The following is a 17698-nucleotide window of genomic DNA, read 5'->3' as shown; positions in this document are numbered from 1 at the left end:
TGTAGCTGTCTTTGCTATACAGTATGTGTACTGTATGGGTTTTCTACTTAAGGCTTCTTGCACACCAAGACGTTGCGTTAGGTGCCACGTTAAGGTCGCATAACGTGCACCTAACACAATGTATGGTGCTGCAAGAGCCGACGGTAGAGTGAGCCGCGTTAGGCGGCTCGATTCCTATAATGTCTCCCAGAGTGGCGCTGATTGGCCAGCGGGACCACGTGATGCGGAGCGAGACACTCCGCATCACGTGGTCCCGCCGGCCAATCAGTGCCCGCCAGTGCAGTGAATATTAAGTAGCCATGTGCGCGGCTACTGTAGCTGGCTCTCCCCGCCTCCTCTCCGCCCCCCACTGCGCATGTGCAAACAGTCTAACGCGGCTATAGCTGCTCCAACGCCGTAGCATGCTGCACTTTGCGGAGAACGTGCAGCGTTACATGTAACGCAACGTGGGCTGTGTGAACAGCCCACTTGTGTTACATTGCTGTGCGTTGGGGGAGCGTTACAGGCGCACTAACGTGCGCCTGTAACGTCTTGGTGTGTAAGCAGCCTAAAGGGACACTTTGTGGACACACAGCAGACCAAATTATTCAGAATACCTATTTTTATGTTAGTTATCCTATACAGTGGCAGAAACGCTCTATTTGTCTATAGCAGGATATTTATATGTAGCTCCGGCCCTTACCAATGCTTTGCCATGGTAGTGATGTAAATTGCCAGTTTCCCAGAGTACTCTGGGAGATCAACTGATTTTAATACTGACACATTTACCATTTATGCACCTTACCAGCAGTGAAGATGCCAGCACCTGTGATAAATTTAGGAATGTAAATACGGGGTGAGGTAAGATTTTACAATGGGCAAACACTGACTAAATCATTAAAAATAAATATTGTAAAAAAAAGCCATTTTTCAAATTAAGCTATATAGAGCAAATTGTCCCTTTAATATTTCTATTGCATAGAACAGTTAGTGTAAGAAATTAAAATGTATATAGAATGAATCCTAATAATTATGACTTTTAAAAAGATTTGAGCAACTTTGAAAATGTTAGAATTGTTCTTATCCATGTTTTGAATATTAATTATTGTTATTGCTGTCATCTTAAAGAATTGTAACGATCAGTGTCAGCACACAGAGAGAATCTGATTATTGGTGATCTGCAGTATCACCAAGAATACAGATTATACCTGATTATTGATGATCTGCAGAATCACCGATAATCCAAGTATAACTAACCTCTGGACACCTTATAGAGTGAGTGTTTGGTGCAACAGTAAACCCTTTGAATGAGACCACCTGAGGAGCAGATGGTCTTTGGCAGTATGGGCAATACCGCCTTTTGAAGAGTATCAAAACCTTCCAGCAGCCTGAGACCTCCAAAGGGGTGGAGTCCCAGGCTGAAGGTAGGAATGACCTGTGCAAGAGCGACACCTGAAGGTGGATGTCACTAGCAGGTCTGGAGACTATCTCCTAAGGAGAGAGATAGCTCTCGAGGTAAAACACAGACAGACAAGGTACAAAAGACAGAAGGCTGATTCTGTATCCAAAGGCAGGCAGGGTTTGGCAACAGATAATCAGATATGCGTAGGTACCGAATCAGAGAGCAGAGGGATTGTCAGGAATGCAATAGGTTATAACAGATATCAACAATGCCTAGTCTTAGGTGTGAGGTCCGTGGTCTCTACACCCTGGAACTAGTCTGGAGTATAATATGATGGTACAAAGTATTCCTAGACTTGGGTGTGAGGTCCGTGGTCTCGACACCCTGGAACTAGTCTGGAGTATAACAGAATGATAACACAGAGTCCCTAGTCTTGGGTGTGAGGTCCGTGGTCTCGACACCCTGGAACTAGTCTGAAGTATAACAGAATGATAACACAGAGTCCCTAGTCTTGGGTGTGAGGTCCGTGGTCTCGACACCCTGGAACTAGTCTGAAGTATAACAGAATGATAACACAGAGTCCCTAGTCTTGGGTGTGAGGTCCGTGGTCTCGACACCCTGGAACTAGTCTGAAGTATAACAGAATGATAACACAATTGTAACAGAGGTAATCTGGCTCAGTGTAAATTCCCAGGTCCTCCTGGTTCTAACACACTGTTGGATCTGACTAAGGTCTGAGTGCTTCAACGTAAGTGTTCGCAACGGCAGACAACCAGCAACTGACAAGCAAGCTGTATACAGTATATAGTTGCAGGACTCTGCCGCCCCGCCCGAGCCACTCAGCCAATCAGGAGTCTAGCAGGAATCAGCTGATCGTCCTGATCAGCTGACACATCTCCTGCTGGCATAAAGGTCCTGACTTCTGGCGCGCGCGTGCGTAGCTCTCCATCCAGGTGCACTAGAGATCCCAGCCGACCCAGACATGCGTTGATGCGCGGAAACCGCCGCGCTGGACGAGGAATCAGCCGCCTTGCCGCCAGTACACGCGGCGGCTTCTCCGCGTTTTTTCACAAGAATGTTTTGGCTTTGAGATATTTATTTATGTTTATATAATCTACATATTATTATTACTTGTTGTTTTTTTTTTTATTACTTAGGCTGTGTAGAATGAATGAGCAAAATAACATATTAGTTTATCTTAATTTTATCCTTTGGGATTACTTTTATGCTGTTCTTGATAATCATTTTAATTTGTTCTATAAAACTTGCTATAGTCGTGGCTCAGTATTTTCATTTGTGCACACAGTAGTTCAGTTTTTCATATTTTCATACATTTAATTATGTACAGTACAGTAATAACAGCAATGTTCATTTTACTTTCCTGTTCAGACAGGTCACATGAAAAAATGAAAACTAACTTGAGTCATTCATTGAATAAATCATCTTATATGAAGGTGAGCCAATACAGCCATTTGACTAATACTTTACTAGAATATCTAGTTGAAAGTATTATAGTAGATATTAAAAACATATTGTTTGCGAGTTGTTTTTATTATATCTGTTTACAAAAAGAACAATGCATGACTGCTAATATATCAATTATAGTCTAAAGACAGCATGAAATTGAAGGCTGTGAAAGGGTAAGGGCCCTTTCACAATGTGTCCATTGCACTTTGCCACGACGGACAATATGATCGCATCACATCACGATGCAATGATATTCCAACGGGCTTTCTAATTAAGTGCAGTTGCAGCGGGTTCTGATGGAGCAACACACAGCATGCTGTAAGTTAACTAGTTAACTTAGAGCGCTCTCTACAGTTTAAACTTCCCCTGCACAGGAAGTTCAGTAGCTGCAGGAACGGTCTGGAGATAGCGGGGACCAGGGGACTCACGCCGGCCGGAACAGGTAATGTATGCAGGGGGGGGCCACAGCAGCGGCAGCTCCACAGATTGTGATCGGTTTCAGGCTGAAATCGATTCACAATCTGTTTGCAGTAAAGGTGGCCATACAATCCCTCTCTGATCAGATTCGATCAGAGAGGGATCTATCTGTTGGTCGAATCTGATGGCAAATCGACAAGTGTATGGCCACCTTTACTGTAGTAGTGAGGCATAATTAAATTGTACTGTATGCCTCACTGTATGATCTCACTGCAATTACCATGCAGGCAATAATAAGGTTCTTAATTTGTTTTTGTTTTTTTAAGGTGAAAGAAGGAATGTTTCAGAACAACTGAAATTTGATTCCTGAAGTTACAATTCCTCATCAGTCAGTAAACCCAAGCAGTGCACAGTGTTGGAGCTAGTTAGTCTGAGTTCCCTACCCTCAGTGGTGTTGACTGTGTTTGGAGCTGCTTTGCTGTTAAACGCTGACCTCCAATGACAAGAACCTCAGTTTTGACAGCATTTAGTTTATGCCAGTTGTCATTCATCCACTTCTGAAGCTCAGCTAAGCATGTGTTTATTTTTGGAATGGGGTTTGTTATGTCTGGTTTGAATGCCAAATATAGCTTGGTGTCATACGCATAGCAGCGGTAAATCAGATCATGTTTTTTGGATCATTTTTCCGAGGGGCAGCATATGGTGAACAACAAAGAGGATAGTATTGAGCCCTGGGGCACACCATATTGTAGTGGTACAGGGTTGGACCGGAAAGGTCCCAAGGCTACCCTTTGTGTTCTGCCAGCCAGGAAGAAGGAGAACCATTGGAGGACTAAACTATCAATGCCACAGTACTCTTGCAGCCTGTTAAGGAAGATTTCATGATCAACTGTTTCAAAAGTCTCTGAGAGATCATGCAGTATCAGGATGGAATACTCACCTCTGTCTCTGGCCATGAGCTGGTCATTGCGAATCTGGACAAGGGCTGTTTCACAGATGTGGTGCTTCTTGAAGCCAGATTGTAGAGGGTCAAAGATGTTGTTCCTTGAGCCTGGCTTCAAGTTGGAGATACACAGCCTTTTCCCGGGAAGGATAGGTTGGAGACAGATCTGTAGCTGCTCAGAATATCCAGATTTAGGGATGGTTTCTTGAGTAGTGGCCTCATGATTGTTTCTTTCAGACAGGTAGGAAATGTCCCTGCTTGCAAGGAACAGTTTACTATTTTGTGAATGTAGCCCCGCCCCCTACCGATGCTTTGCTATAGTACAGCCTGTGCAGATCAGGGCATTTCAACTTTAACTGTGTTGGGCCAGGGTCCAAGTCGCAGGTCTGGTGAAGGTTTAGATGTTTGAGATATCTTTTTTGGTTATCACCTTAAAGTGAGATAATTGCGGTAGGCTGTTATAACATAAATTGTGAGGATTTGCATAGGTTTTTGGTGTTGTGGATTTGATAGCAGACCAAATAGATGAGACTTTGTCTGAAGAAGAGGACACATTTCTCACGTAGGTCCTTTGAGGATGTAATGTTGGGTATCTGGCAAGATGGGTTGCATAGATTGTAAACTGTGCGGAAAAGCTGGCCAGGTTTTTTGACTGCTTTTGCAATTTCCTGTGGCAGAAAATAGCACTTTTTCTTGTTGATCATTGCCTGGTAACTCTTTTTTTGTAGAATTAGGGAGTGTTTTTCCTTTGAGCACTGATGTTTGCTTGATCATCATTCCAGTCTTTCTTTAGTCCCATCATGCCATATTGATGTAATGGTGTGGAATGTTTGATGCGTAAAGAAGCAATAGAGTTAAAGGCAGATGATGCACAGTAGTTATATTTAAGGACAATGGAGTTAAGGTCTAAGCTGTGTTCTGTTAGCCCATCCAGTTTAAAGGGAACCTGAGATGGCAAATAAAAGACAAAATATACATACCTGGAGCTTCTCCAGCCCCCTCTGGCCTAATCGCTCCAACACCATCTTCTTCTGCCTCTCCATTCATTCACAATTGGCCCCAGAAAGTTTTCCAGTCTGGGGCCAACTGTTCATGCAAGGTCTGGCCGTGTGCTCTCTCACCGCATTCCCATTGCCAGGAGTGTTCTTTGCCTGCACAGCCGCAGAACGCTCCCGGTGACGGCAGTGAGACGGGGAGCGCGCCTGGCCGGACTGCACATGCGCGCACTGACCCCGACTGGAGGATTTTATTGGGGCCAGTTGCGAGCGAAGGAGAAGGCGACTGAGGACGACAAGATCGCAATGAGGCCAGAGGGGGTTGGAGGAAGCCCCAGGTATGTGTCATTTTTTTGTGTGGACCCATCGAAGTTACACTTTAAGGTTGTTCTGAGGATGCTGGGGTGACAGACCTTTCAAAGAATGGTATTTAATTTGTTGTGAGTAAATTTCTTGCTCCGAGGATAATGATTAAGAGTAATTTAGTTTCCAAGAGTTTATTTCCAATGCCATATGGTCCCTAGTTAAAGGAGAGGAGAATATGGTAATAGTCTGACCAGGTAATGGGCAGAATTTCAGCTTCCATAACTTAGGCACCTCTCAGATGGACGGCTGAACTGAACGTTTTCCGAGCAGTTCAGCCTCCTGTCTGCTGCCCGGCAGTGCAAAATTTTGCAAAATTAATTTGGTAAGTAATCGTAATTATGATGTGTAATTTCGTAAAAATATTTTTTCATGTCTATAGACTTCAATGCATCTATGCGAAAATGTGTTTTCTTATATGTGAAAATTTGTTTTCTTATGCACCAAAGACATCAGTGCATTAGTACAAAAATGTGTTTTCTTCTCCCCAAGTGTTAGTGAATTTCATTGACCATAACTTTGCGTAACTTGCACAAAATTATGCAAAATTACAGATTACCTATGAAATTGTTATTGCAATCAGATGCTTAATTGAAGAAATTGTGCGAAGATTCATAAAAGTGAAATTGTCCATTATGATCAACACTAATCCTGACTATTTTGCTATCAATATTATAAATTGTATTTATTTACTAGGCGTGTTTCTGTTTGAGGAACCAGGTTTGTAATGCAACTTTAAATTTAAATGTCCTCTGTCTGCATTGTAGCTTTTATGACATGTTTCACTTTATTGAAGTGAACTTTGCCACTGGGGCAAATAGCCTCATTAATCTTTTGCATCAAGCATGGAAGGCTGCAAAGAAAAAATAATTTTTTGCATGGGTCACAGAAAAAAATAATTTAGCAGTTCTGCTACAGAAAAATCAATTTGTCAATTCTTGGGTGGGAAATTAACTCAACAATTGAAGTTGAAATGTGTTTCAGTGGTAAGATTGAGTTTATGATTACATATTGCTTAGGTTGTCTGTCTTGTTGTGGTGCAAGGAAATTACGTAAGTGAGGTAAATAGACCAAAGGTCATTGAAATTAATTTTACATTTTTTCAGAAAAACCCAGTTACGCCACTGATATTTGCATACGAAACCCTGGACAAGGCACTTAAAAGGATGTCAATGTCATGTTCACAAGGCTCAGGAATAAATGAACAATCAGTGGTTGACCAATACATTGCTATGGTAAGTCTAAAATAATTTTGAAAACTCATTGTATAGCTATTGCCCATAGCAGCTCTAATGAATTTAACCTTAAAATGAATACAAATGTTTTATTGACTGCTTTGATAAAACTCAATTTTTTTTACTTCAGTTTTTATACATCATTTACTTCGGTTGGGAAGTAAACATGTTAGTTAAAGGACCAATAATTCTGAATTGTAATTTGGCTCTAGAATGTATCCGTTATGGATTGCTTCATTAGTTATTCTAAATTAAGTTAATTGAAATAATGTTGCTGTACCCACTCAAGAGTATTGTGGTCTGGTAGGGGTCGTTGCATGATCCCTTTGGGTGAAATTTTGTGGATGAGCAGGGGCAGCTCCAGGAAATTTTTTTAGGGGGTACTATGCAGGTGCTGAATTTTTTTCTAGGGGTAGCTGCGAAATTGCGGCCACCGCAAAAAAAGGGGCGTGGCCAAAACCCAGGGACGTGGTCAAAAGGGGGCATGTCTATGCACTGGGAAGTGGGCGTGTATAGGTAATATAGTTCAATGGATACAGAGGCGCCAACAGAATAAAAAACATGAACCAATAAAAAAACAGTAAAATCAGGGGGGTAAGGGTGGACTTACCTCCCTGGAAGGTCAAACACAACCAATGTGATTGGTAAAGACAAAATTTAATTTGTACTCCACATAAAACAGGTAATATAGTTGTCCCAGTATAGGTAGTATAGTTCCCCAGTATAAGTAGTATAGCTGCCCCAGTATAGGTAATATAGTTGCCCCAGTATGGATGGTATAGATGCCACAGTATAGCTGCCCCAGTATAGGTAATATAGTTGCACCAGAATGGGTGGTATAGATGCCCCAGTATAGCTGCCCCAGTATAGGTAGTATAGTTCCCCAGTAGAGGTAGTATAGCTGCCCGAGTGTAGGTAGTAACGCTGCCCCAGTATTGGTAGTATAGCTGCCCCAGTATGGGTAGTATAGCTGCCCCAGTATAGGTAATATACAGGGGCGTAGCAATAGGGGGTGCAGAGGTAGCGACCGCATCGGGGCCCTTGGGCTAGAGGGGCCCCAAAGGGCCCTCCCTTAACTACAGTATTAGCTCTTTATTGGTCCTGTGATCATAATATTCACTTCTATAAATATTTTGAATAGTGGTAATCATTAACAAACTGTTCCCTGTCCCCTTCTTGTACCTCTAACACTGTAGTTGCCATTGGCAGGTTTTAGTGCGCCGTATCAATTGTTATGTATAGAGTGCTTGGGGGGCCCCATTGTAAAACTTGTATCGGGGCCCACAGCCCCTTAGCTACGCCACTGGTAATATAGCTGCCCCAGTATAGGTAATATAGCTGCCCCAGTATAGGTAATATAGCTGCCCCAGTATAGGTAATATTGCTGCCCCAGTATAGGTAATATTGCTGCCCCAGTATGGGTAGTATAGCTGCCCCAGTGTAGGTAGTAAAGCTGCCCCAGTGTATGCAGTATAGCTGCCCCAGTATGGGTAGTATAGCTGCCCCAGTATGAGTAGTGTAGCTGCCCCAGTATAGTGAGTATAGCTGCCCCAGTATAGGTAGTATAGCTGCCCCACCCTGCTCCCCCCTCCGTTCCCGCGGCCACCGTTCGTGTATCCCTTCTGAGCTGGCGGCCGCTTCCTCTATGCACAACCGTTCCCGCCGCCGCCTCCTCCTCCTCTCCTGCGTCAGGCTGCTTCTCCTCGCCTCCTCTCTCTCTGTAGTTAGATTACATAGCTACAAGAAAATTGCCGCCAATGTCTACATTTGTGGACATCAGCGGCCATTTTCTTGTTGCATTGTTCTATTTACAGACGGAGCAGGGAGAGAGAGTGATGCGGTGAGCAGCTGCCACTGCAGGTGCTCAGGGGGTGCTTTAACTGTTTTTGGGGGTGCTTCAGCACCCCAAAGCACCCCCTGGCGCCGCCCATGTGGATGAGGCACATCACTAGCCTGCATGCCAGATAAGCATTCTGTCATCAGAGAGAGGGAGGAACATGGGAGATATCGGCATTTGGGCGCGATGATCTGGCATGTAGATGTCTCACCAACATATGGGGGGCCGCCGTATACACACTAGATTCAGGGGAGAGGTGGTGTCTAGCGGCTGCCTTGGCCGAGTTTAGACTAGTGTGTGTGGACCTTTAGAACCTGCATTCATTAGAGTAGAAAGGTAATCATAACTGGCCTGATAGCAGCATGCAAGCTGCTTATTGACTCAATTTTATCTTGGAACACTTAGGCACAGCTACTCCATTTGTAACTTCAGTGGAGCCTCCTCAAGACATCTTGAACTGTTGTTTATCATGATATCAGGGTCATATGGTGTCGGGGTGCCCCTGGTACAGTGATATACTGGCATTACCAGTTATCCCTGGGAATGCAAATAGCATGCCTGTTTTTTATGCTACGCTCTTGTCATTGGGAAAATCCTTAAACTACTATATTATGTGTATAACTAGCAGACCTAAGCCCATTTAAAAATGGGCTCTAGGCCACCCTCACAACCCCCCTTCCCTCCCGCCCGTGACCACTGCCGGCTGACCCCCCCCCCCCCCTCCCCCGCATCCACCTGCTTACGCCCACCCCCCTGGCCCCGTCCTCCTCCTCCTGTCCCAACGGCCACCCATGCTACACATGCACAGTAGTGCAAAAGCACAGACACAGGGACAGGAGAGTATGCCGGGACACAGGGGTTTTATAGTATAGGATTGTTCAATTCTGATGATAGATGGGATATGTAGCCCAAGAGAGATATGTTTTGCATCCTTCGCTACCCAAATTATACATTTGAGCCTTCTGTGACTGGTGATGGTAGTAATTAAAGTTACATGTTTAGAGATACAGTTGTTTGCATTGCTGTAGCAGGTTGGCCAATATACTGTCTATAACCCCTGGGCCCTGATAGACAAATAATGGTGTTTTGTCAGATCCACTTGATTTTAGCTGCTAATAATGAACATCTGCTTAATGGCTTCGCTTCCGTTCGTGTATGAGCGTGTTCACACTACGCACGTACAATGACAGAGAGGACCTGCGCAATAACACGAAACCGCTCATACATGGCTTTGTCCTGCATGCTACTGTGCAGTTGTGCACCGTCAGTGTCCTGCACAGTGCTGCCGCGTTTGTACACGGATAGACGGCCTGTGAAAAAGTAGATGATCCCGACGGACAGCGGTGGGCTCAAGGAGAATCGGAAGAGCCTCTGAAGCATGCAGAGGAAAATCTAACTTTTTATTTGAGAAGTCACAGGTTAGCTTTAGTATATTTGTGTACATGCTTGCTGAAAACACTGGACATCTGGATAAATAATCATGATCCAAGGTGTAGGTATTCTCTTGTTCATCTGAATTTACCAGTAAGGCATACATTATTCAGATTTCCTGATTACTGAATATTTGATGGTTTGTACATTCTTAGTTGTCTTTGAAGTAATGTTTGTTGGGATTATAAACTAATTAAAAAAAAACAACAACACAATGCATACTAATCCTTCCTGTCTGTGCTTTCCTTCAGCTGGGTGTAAAGAGACAACATGAAAATAACACAGCTGACGAGCAGAGCTGCTCCTCCAAGTCATTCGTAAATAATGTGACGATGATGGATTTGCAGCTTGAGCTTATTGTGGCTCAGCACCGTGTGTCAGTCAAAATCCTCAATCAGCTGCAAGGTAGGCGATAGCATTATGATATACCTGTCCAAGACATAGAAGTGTTATGACAGCGCCCATCACCACTTTATACAATGAAGTCTATTAACATGTTAATGTGGCTGATGTGATTGAAATGATGCACGAGTCCACATAAATCTTTGTGTTAATCCCAAAATGTCCTCAACAACACTAAAATAATACCTTAAGAATTTCCTTAGAAGATCTTATTTGTTTGAAATAACTTAAAGGATATAGGAATCATAATACACGTATTATAAACCTGCTCCATTATATTTACATACCATTAGTAAGCAGCATGCACCTGGATGAGATGGAAATTTGACTCTGTACTGCTCCCTCATATTTAAACAAGGTTCACAGTAAATAAAGTCACTGTTCATTGTTCAAGGCTTCTAAAAAAAAAAGTACCACCTCTAGTGATGATGTAAGTGAAACATCTTAACTTGTTTTTAACTACCTGGGGACTGCCTAACGCCGATGGGTGTGGCCGCAACGGCAGCCCCAGGACCGCCTAACGCCAATTGGTGTCAAGTCCTGGGGCGGCAGTTTGCAGGAGAATCCGCGCAGGCTGCGCAAGCATCTACTGCTCAGGGGACAGGGCTCCGCCCTGCCTTCAGTCTCCCATGCGGCAATCGCCGCTCGGGAGACTGTTAGACGGTGAAACCGCCGTCTAATTACATGTACAGTGCAGCAATCAGCGGCAGCGCTGTACTGGGGACAGCCGTGTCACACGGCTGTCCCCCTGGGAGACCTGAAGGTTGGCTGTCATAGGCTGAAGCCTATGACAGCTGATCATGCTGATTGGCTGGCGGGGGGAGGGAGGGAGGGAGGGGGGAACAAACACATAACAAAAAAATCTATGAAATGTATTAAAAAAAAGACAAACGAACACAAATAAATAAACAAACATCCGGGGGCAGTCTGACCCCACCAACAGAGAGCTTTGTTGGTGGGGAGAAAAGGGGGGGGGGTCACTTGTGAGCTGTGTTGTGTGGCCCTGCAGCTTGGCCTTAAAGCTGCAGTGGCCAATTGTGAAAAAAATAGCCTGGTCTTTAGGGGGGTTTACCACTATGGTCCTCAAGTGGTTAATTGGTTTGCAGTTTAGTAAGAACAAGAAAAAGGCAAAGAATAACAGTCTCCTGTGCCTGAGAATAGATGTATTCCTTTGACAATGTAAAATGATGATATAAAGGCAGATACACCTAGAATTGAATCAGATGTCATAAGATTCCCATATAAAAATGGAAGTAAGCCATGTAATCATGCTGGGCCTTTAAAATAAATGCAATATACTTGTCCATTCTTACAAGACAATGCTGAGCATGTTGCAATCTTCTTTTAACCACTTCAGCCTTCAGTCGCTTTTCACCTTGTGCATCCGAGCAATTTTCACCTCCCATTCATTCGCCAATAACTTTATCACTACACTTTATCATCTTGTTTTTCCGCCACCAATTAGGCTTTCCTTAGGTGGTACATTTTACTAAGAATTATTTTTTTCTAAATGCATTTTAACAGGAATATTAAGAAAAAATTCATTATTTCTCAGTTTTCGGCCATTATAGCTTTAAAATAATACATGCTACCATAATTAAAACCCACACATTTTATTTGCCCATTTGTCCCAGTTATTACACCATTTAAATTATGCCCCTATCACAATGTATACTGTCAATATTTTATTTGGAAATAAAGGTACACTTTCTCAGTTTTGCGTCCATCACTATTTACAAGCTTATAATTTAAAAAATATTGGTAATGTACCCTCTTGACATGCATATTTAAAAAGTTCAGACCCTTAGGCAACTATTTATGTTTTTTTTTTAATTGTATTTTTTTTTTTTTTTTTTAGTTAAAAATTTTATTTGGGTATTTTTTGGGGTGTGGGAGGTAAACAGTTAATTTTAAATGTAATTTATTGTGTTATGTGTGAAAAAAAAATGTATGGGCATGTAGTTTTACTATTTGGCCACAAGATGGCCATGGTGATTTTGTTTACTTCCCATCCTGTAAGCGAGAGTGCTCGCTTACAGGAAGCACAAGGAGGAGGTGAATTTTTTTTGGGTCATATATACAGCAGCCTCTGAAAAGAAGCTGTCGGGCTTTCTAACGGGGACTTAGATCAATGAATGGGAACAATGTTCCCCTTTCATTGATCTCCGGGATACCGAGGGGGCCGGCACGGGAGCGTGCCTGCACATGCATAATCACGCGTGGAAACGCCCAGACGTGTGCAGCAGCCTTTTAGTCGTGAAAGTCACATCCAAAAGGCGAAAATTGTTAAGTAATGTACACACACTTTTTTGTTTGTGTATTGATTGGTAGGGTGTCAGTTCTAGCATGAGTGCTGTACAGACATGCTGCTCAGCTATAATGTGCACTATTCTATGGGGGAGGGGGAATGATTGATGGTAATCACGCAAGGATATGCCAGGGGTAAGTATAAATACAATATTAGCATTAGTAGCCAGGGCACTTAGTGAGTGGTTTTAGTTGAAGGATACCCGAGGTGACATGTGACATGATGAGATAGACATGGGTATGTACAGTGCCTAGCACACAAATAACTATGCTGTTCCTTTTTTTCCCTCTGCTGAAAGAGTTAAATATCAGGTATGTAAGTGGCTGACTCAGGCAGGAAGTGACTACTGTGTGACCCTCACTGATAAGAAATTCCAACTATCAAACACTTTCCTAGCAGAAAATGGCTTTTGAGAGCAGGAAAGAGATAAAAAGGGTCAATAGTTCCTAGATTTTAGCTCTGGCATACTTCAATGAATGCGTCATTGAGCAAAAACAATAAAACAGTTAAAGAGACTCTGTATTCAAATTTTCAGGCTCATTTCCTCTATCCTATAAGTTCCTATACCTGTTCTAATGTGGTCTGGATTACTGCAGCCTTTTCTAGTTGCACTGTCTCTGTAATATATCTAATCTTCTTTTCTTTGTCAAGCTTTGCTACTGATGATGTCACAGGGGAGGTGATCTCAGCTTGTGTGAGATTTCACATAGACGGCGCCCCTGTGAGGGAAGGTAGCTGAGGACAAACATACCCATGATCTAAAACTTCCTACTAAGCTCAGAAGTAATGGCTGCCACCTGTATAACCCTAGTTATGAAAAGAAAAGGGTGAAAAGCATGCACTGAAATGCTCATAGGCTTAAAGTGAACCTTAAGTGAAAAAAATAAATTGAGTTTTACTCACCTGGGGCTTACCTCAGCCCCCTGCAGCTGATCGGTGCCCACGACGAGTCGCTCTGATGCTCCGGGTCCCGCCGGCGGCCACTTCCGGTTTCGCCGTCAGGACCCGTCAGGCTAGAGAACGCGGCTATATGGCCGCATAGGGGTGCTATTTTGGCTGGGAACGCGTAGAATCAGCCGGGTTCCCCAGTCTGATGGGTCCTGACGGCGAAACCGGAAGTGGCCGCCGGCGAGACCCGGAGCATCAGAGCGACTCGTCGTGGGCACCGATCAGCTGCAGGGGGCTGAGGTAAGCCCCAGGTGAGTAAAACTCAATTTATTTTTTTCACTTAAGTGCCTCTTTAAAGGAGTGTTTATTTATCTTTGTATGTGTCAGAGTGATGCAACTAAATATTTTGAATTAAACAAAAAGTTTGGTTTGGGTCCGCTTTAAGTCAATTTTAGGAGAAGGAAGATAGATAGAATTGTTTATTTCATTAGTTTATTTTCGCCTCGGGTGTCCTTTAAGGTTTGCTTTTATGGATAAGATACAATTAGTAAATTATTGTACCATATAAGCCACCAGTTAAATCACACCTGAACTGGGAAAAAAGTGGATTTTCACTTACCTGGATCCTCTCCCAGCCCTCGTAGTCTGTCAGGTCCCTCTGTGTACTTCAGGTCCCCTCCATTGTGCTGCTGCCCCACCAGAAAGATCTGCGACTGGAGCTCCAGTTGCAAGCTACTAGACATACACTACTGGGCAGGTAAATCTAACAGAAAATTGTATATTGCGTACCTAGCATAAGATTATGAATAATTTTTCAGAAAAGGAATGGGGCAGACATTCCAAGCGTAGAATTTCAAAACTTTATATAACAGTAAGAGTTTAATCTCTTGAATTTAAAATAATTTGTAAGCCAAATCATTGATCTTTTATGCAAACTGAATAAAGTACACAATGACATCAGCTGTGCTTTTCTTTTTTTTTTTGTATAAAACTAATTTAGATTGTGATGATATTGAGCACTGAATAATATGTCCAGATATACTTCTCTTAGCAAGCCTTTTTTGCAGTTTTTTTTAGTTTGTTTTAGATTGTGTTTTACTCATACGTAATATAGCCGTTAAAAACTCACATTGGCCAAACCTGTAATCACTGGCTGGGTGGTATTTTAGTTGTGAAGGGCATCCAGTAGACAGGAATACATTATAATTATAGAAAATCTTAGTGAGCTATTTGTTGCTGCAGTTTTGACAACCAAGAATTTTAGCAACTGATGAAGATTTTGACACTGAGTAGGATTATAATGCCTTGTATAGCTCATTATATTTTCAACAAACTATTGTTTTGTAATAACAGCTGTAGAATTACTTTTTCAAAGGTGTGTAAGTAAATAGTCATTGCCACAGAATTGTAAATTACAATAATAGGTATTCATGTCTGTTTTTTTCAGTTGATGGTGAACAGCTTAGATCATCTAAGCCTTCGAGCCAGAATCAAAGAAATACCGAAACTATAAATTTCTGCTCGGGTAAAGTGGTGCTTTGGATATTCAAATAGTGTAAATTGCTGTCAGAATGATACAAAAGTGAATGTAATTATTTTGTTTAAACCTTTTGAATTGCAGAATCAGAGATAGTTAATATCATCAACAAGAATAACCTATCTAAAGCCATCTTTTTAATGCAGAAGGCTGTACTGTTTAGAATGGGACAACACACATCTCCTAATAAACTTCTCGAGGTAATTATTATTATTTTTTATATAGTGCCAACATCTTCCGTAGTGCTGTACAGAGTCCACAACAGACAATAGTGGGGAGCATAGATACATATGTAGTGCAACACAGTACAATCTGTACATGCAGAAACAAAACAAAGTGCAAATATATACATGTTTGTTGATGTGTAGTTTCAAACATAATTACTACTAGTACATGCTTCTTAGGTAAAGTACAACAGAAACAGAATACACTAAAAGGAGGACCCTGCCCTTCGGAGTTACAATCTAGAGGGTAGTGGGCTTGAGACAGTAGGGAATGAGCCTAAGGGGTTTGCAAAAGAGACAGCGATGTTTAAAATCCAGCAATTTTTTTTGTTTTTTTTAATAACAAATTATAAGTTTGTCTGAAAAGGTTCATTTTAAAGAGAGTCTGAAGCGAGAATTAATCTCGCTTCAGACCTCCTAAATAGCAGGGGCATTTGTGCCCCTGCTAAAACGCCGCTATCCCGCGGGTGCACGAGGGTCCCTGTCCCCCCAAATCCCCTCCGTAATGCGGGGGAGCGCTTCCGCATTGGGGCAGGGCTAACCGCCGCAGCCCTGCCCCACGCGCGTCTGTCAGCGCGTATCTCCGCCTCCCCCCCGCCCCTCTCAGTCTTCCTTCACTGAGGGGCGGGGGAGAGGCGGCGATGCGCCGCTGATAGACGCGACTGGAGGCAGGGCTGCAGCCGTTAGCCCTGCCTCCAGGAGCGACCAAATGCACAACCAAGTCGTGCTGGGGTGGGTTTGGGGGTGAAGGGACCCCCTTTGTGCGGCGCGATAGCGGCGGTTTAGCAGGGACACACGTGCCCCTGCTAACTTTGAGCTCTGAAGCGAGATTTATTCTCGCTTCAGAGTCTCTTTAAGGCTCAGTTAAGGTTTCCAGGCTCGGGGCAGGACAGACAGGCTGTGGGAGAGAGTTACAAAGGAAAGGTGACATTCGTGAGAAGTCTTGAATATAAGAGAAAAAGGAGGTGACCAAGCCAGAGGACAGGAGGGTATTATGGGAGAAGCAAAGGTTCCTGGTGGTATGGTATCTAGAAATAAATGAAGAAGTGTATGGTGGTGATAGCTTATGCAGAGCTTTGTGCTATACGTTTAGGAATTTGAAATTGATCCTTTGGTTAACTGGTAGTCAATGGAGAATTTGGCAGAGAAGAGCTGCAATGGAGGAGGAGGAGGAGAAGTAGATGAGACAAGCGGTAGAGCTCAGCAAGAAATTGGAGAGGTGCCAGTCTGTTTTTTGGTAGGCCCCAAAGTATGGTGTTGCAGTTGTCAAGATGGGAAATGATTATCGGATTCACAACAATTTTATTAGCCACCTGTGTAAGGAAGGGATGAATCTTGAAAATAACTTATCCATGGTCTGTTAGACTAAGGGCTTGATTCACTAAGACAAATAGCATGCCTTATCAAAGTTAACACGCCTTATCAAAGTGAACATGCCTTATCAGAGTAGCATAGTGAGCGCTACAAACTTTTGCCTGCTAATTGGCACTCCACTAGTCCTGCCCTGAGCCCCTGCGGGTTTGTAGCGCTTGCTATGCTACGCTGATAAGGCATGTTAACTTTGGCATGCTATTTGTCTTAGTGAATCAAGTCCTAAGGCTCTGTTCTCACTACAGTGGAGAGTAGACATTTTTTTGTCCACTCTCTGCTCATCGAGTAAACTGCTCCTATCTTATGAAGAGCTAAAAAGATTTTGCTTACAGCACTACTGCCGAGAGATAACTATGCAAGAGAGGCCGCTAAGACTTGTTTGATCTAAAAACCTTCTCTAAGCCTGTTAAATCTCCCACTCTCTCTTTGAGCAGAAGCTGAAGAGGGTGTTTAAAGGTAGCCACTAATGATATAATTTTCTAAATTATCGATTACGAACTATTCTTCATATGAACGATCGTAAATTATCGTTTGGGACCACTGACAGACAAAAATCTCTTAACCAATCCAATCAGATTAATGAAATTGATCTGATTTTTGGTTCGATCTCATCTGATCGGATTGGTTAGGAGATTTTTGTCCATTAGTGGTCCCAAACGATCATTTACAATCATTCATTCAAATAATCGTTTGTAATCGGTCGTTCAGCAAATGGTATCATTAGTGGCCACCTTAAGAGACTACGTACTTGGATGACCTGTTTTCACAGCAAGACATAGTCCCAAATTCTTTATGTGCTGCCCCATAGACCAGAACCGATAACTATTTTGCTGAGATTTACACCACAAGGCTTTCCCAAGCATCACTTCCACAATTATTTATGTGCTAAATGACAGCAA

General features: G+C 42.8%; 1 protein-coding gene across 1 annotated transcript in view; it reads left to right on the top strand.

Annotated features, from left to right (window-relative positions):
- CFAP54 (cilia and flagella associated protein 54) overlaps nucleotides 1–17698 on the top strand; it is a 528182-nt gene that overhangs the window by 126328 nt on the left and 384156 nt on the right. Inside the window, exons 18-22 of the mRNA XM_068273664.1 lie at nucleotides 2771–2835; nucleotides 6673–6801; nucleotides 10321–10474; nucleotides 15115–15192; nucleotides 15289–15404. Coding sequence (XP_068129765.1) covers nucleotides 2771–2835; nucleotides 6673–6801; nucleotides 10321–10474; nucleotides 15115–15192; nucleotides 15289–15404 — 542 coding nt within the window. The remainder of the gene's footprint in view (nucleotides 1–2770; nucleotides 2836–6672; nucleotides 6802–10320; nucleotides 10475–15114; nucleotides 15193–15288; nucleotides 15405–17698) is intronic.

The sequence above is a fragment of the Hyperolius riggenbachi genome, chromosome 3 (assembly GCF_040937935.1).
Source record: "Hyperolius riggenbachi isolate aHypRig1 chromosome 3, aHypRig1.pri, whole genome shotgun sequence".
Taxonomy (NCBI): domain Eukaryota; kingdom Metazoa; phylum Chordata; class Amphibia; order Anura; family Hyperoliidae; genus Hyperolius; species Hyperolius riggenbachi.
This window is presented reverse-complemented; position numbering and strand designations above follow the sequence as displayed.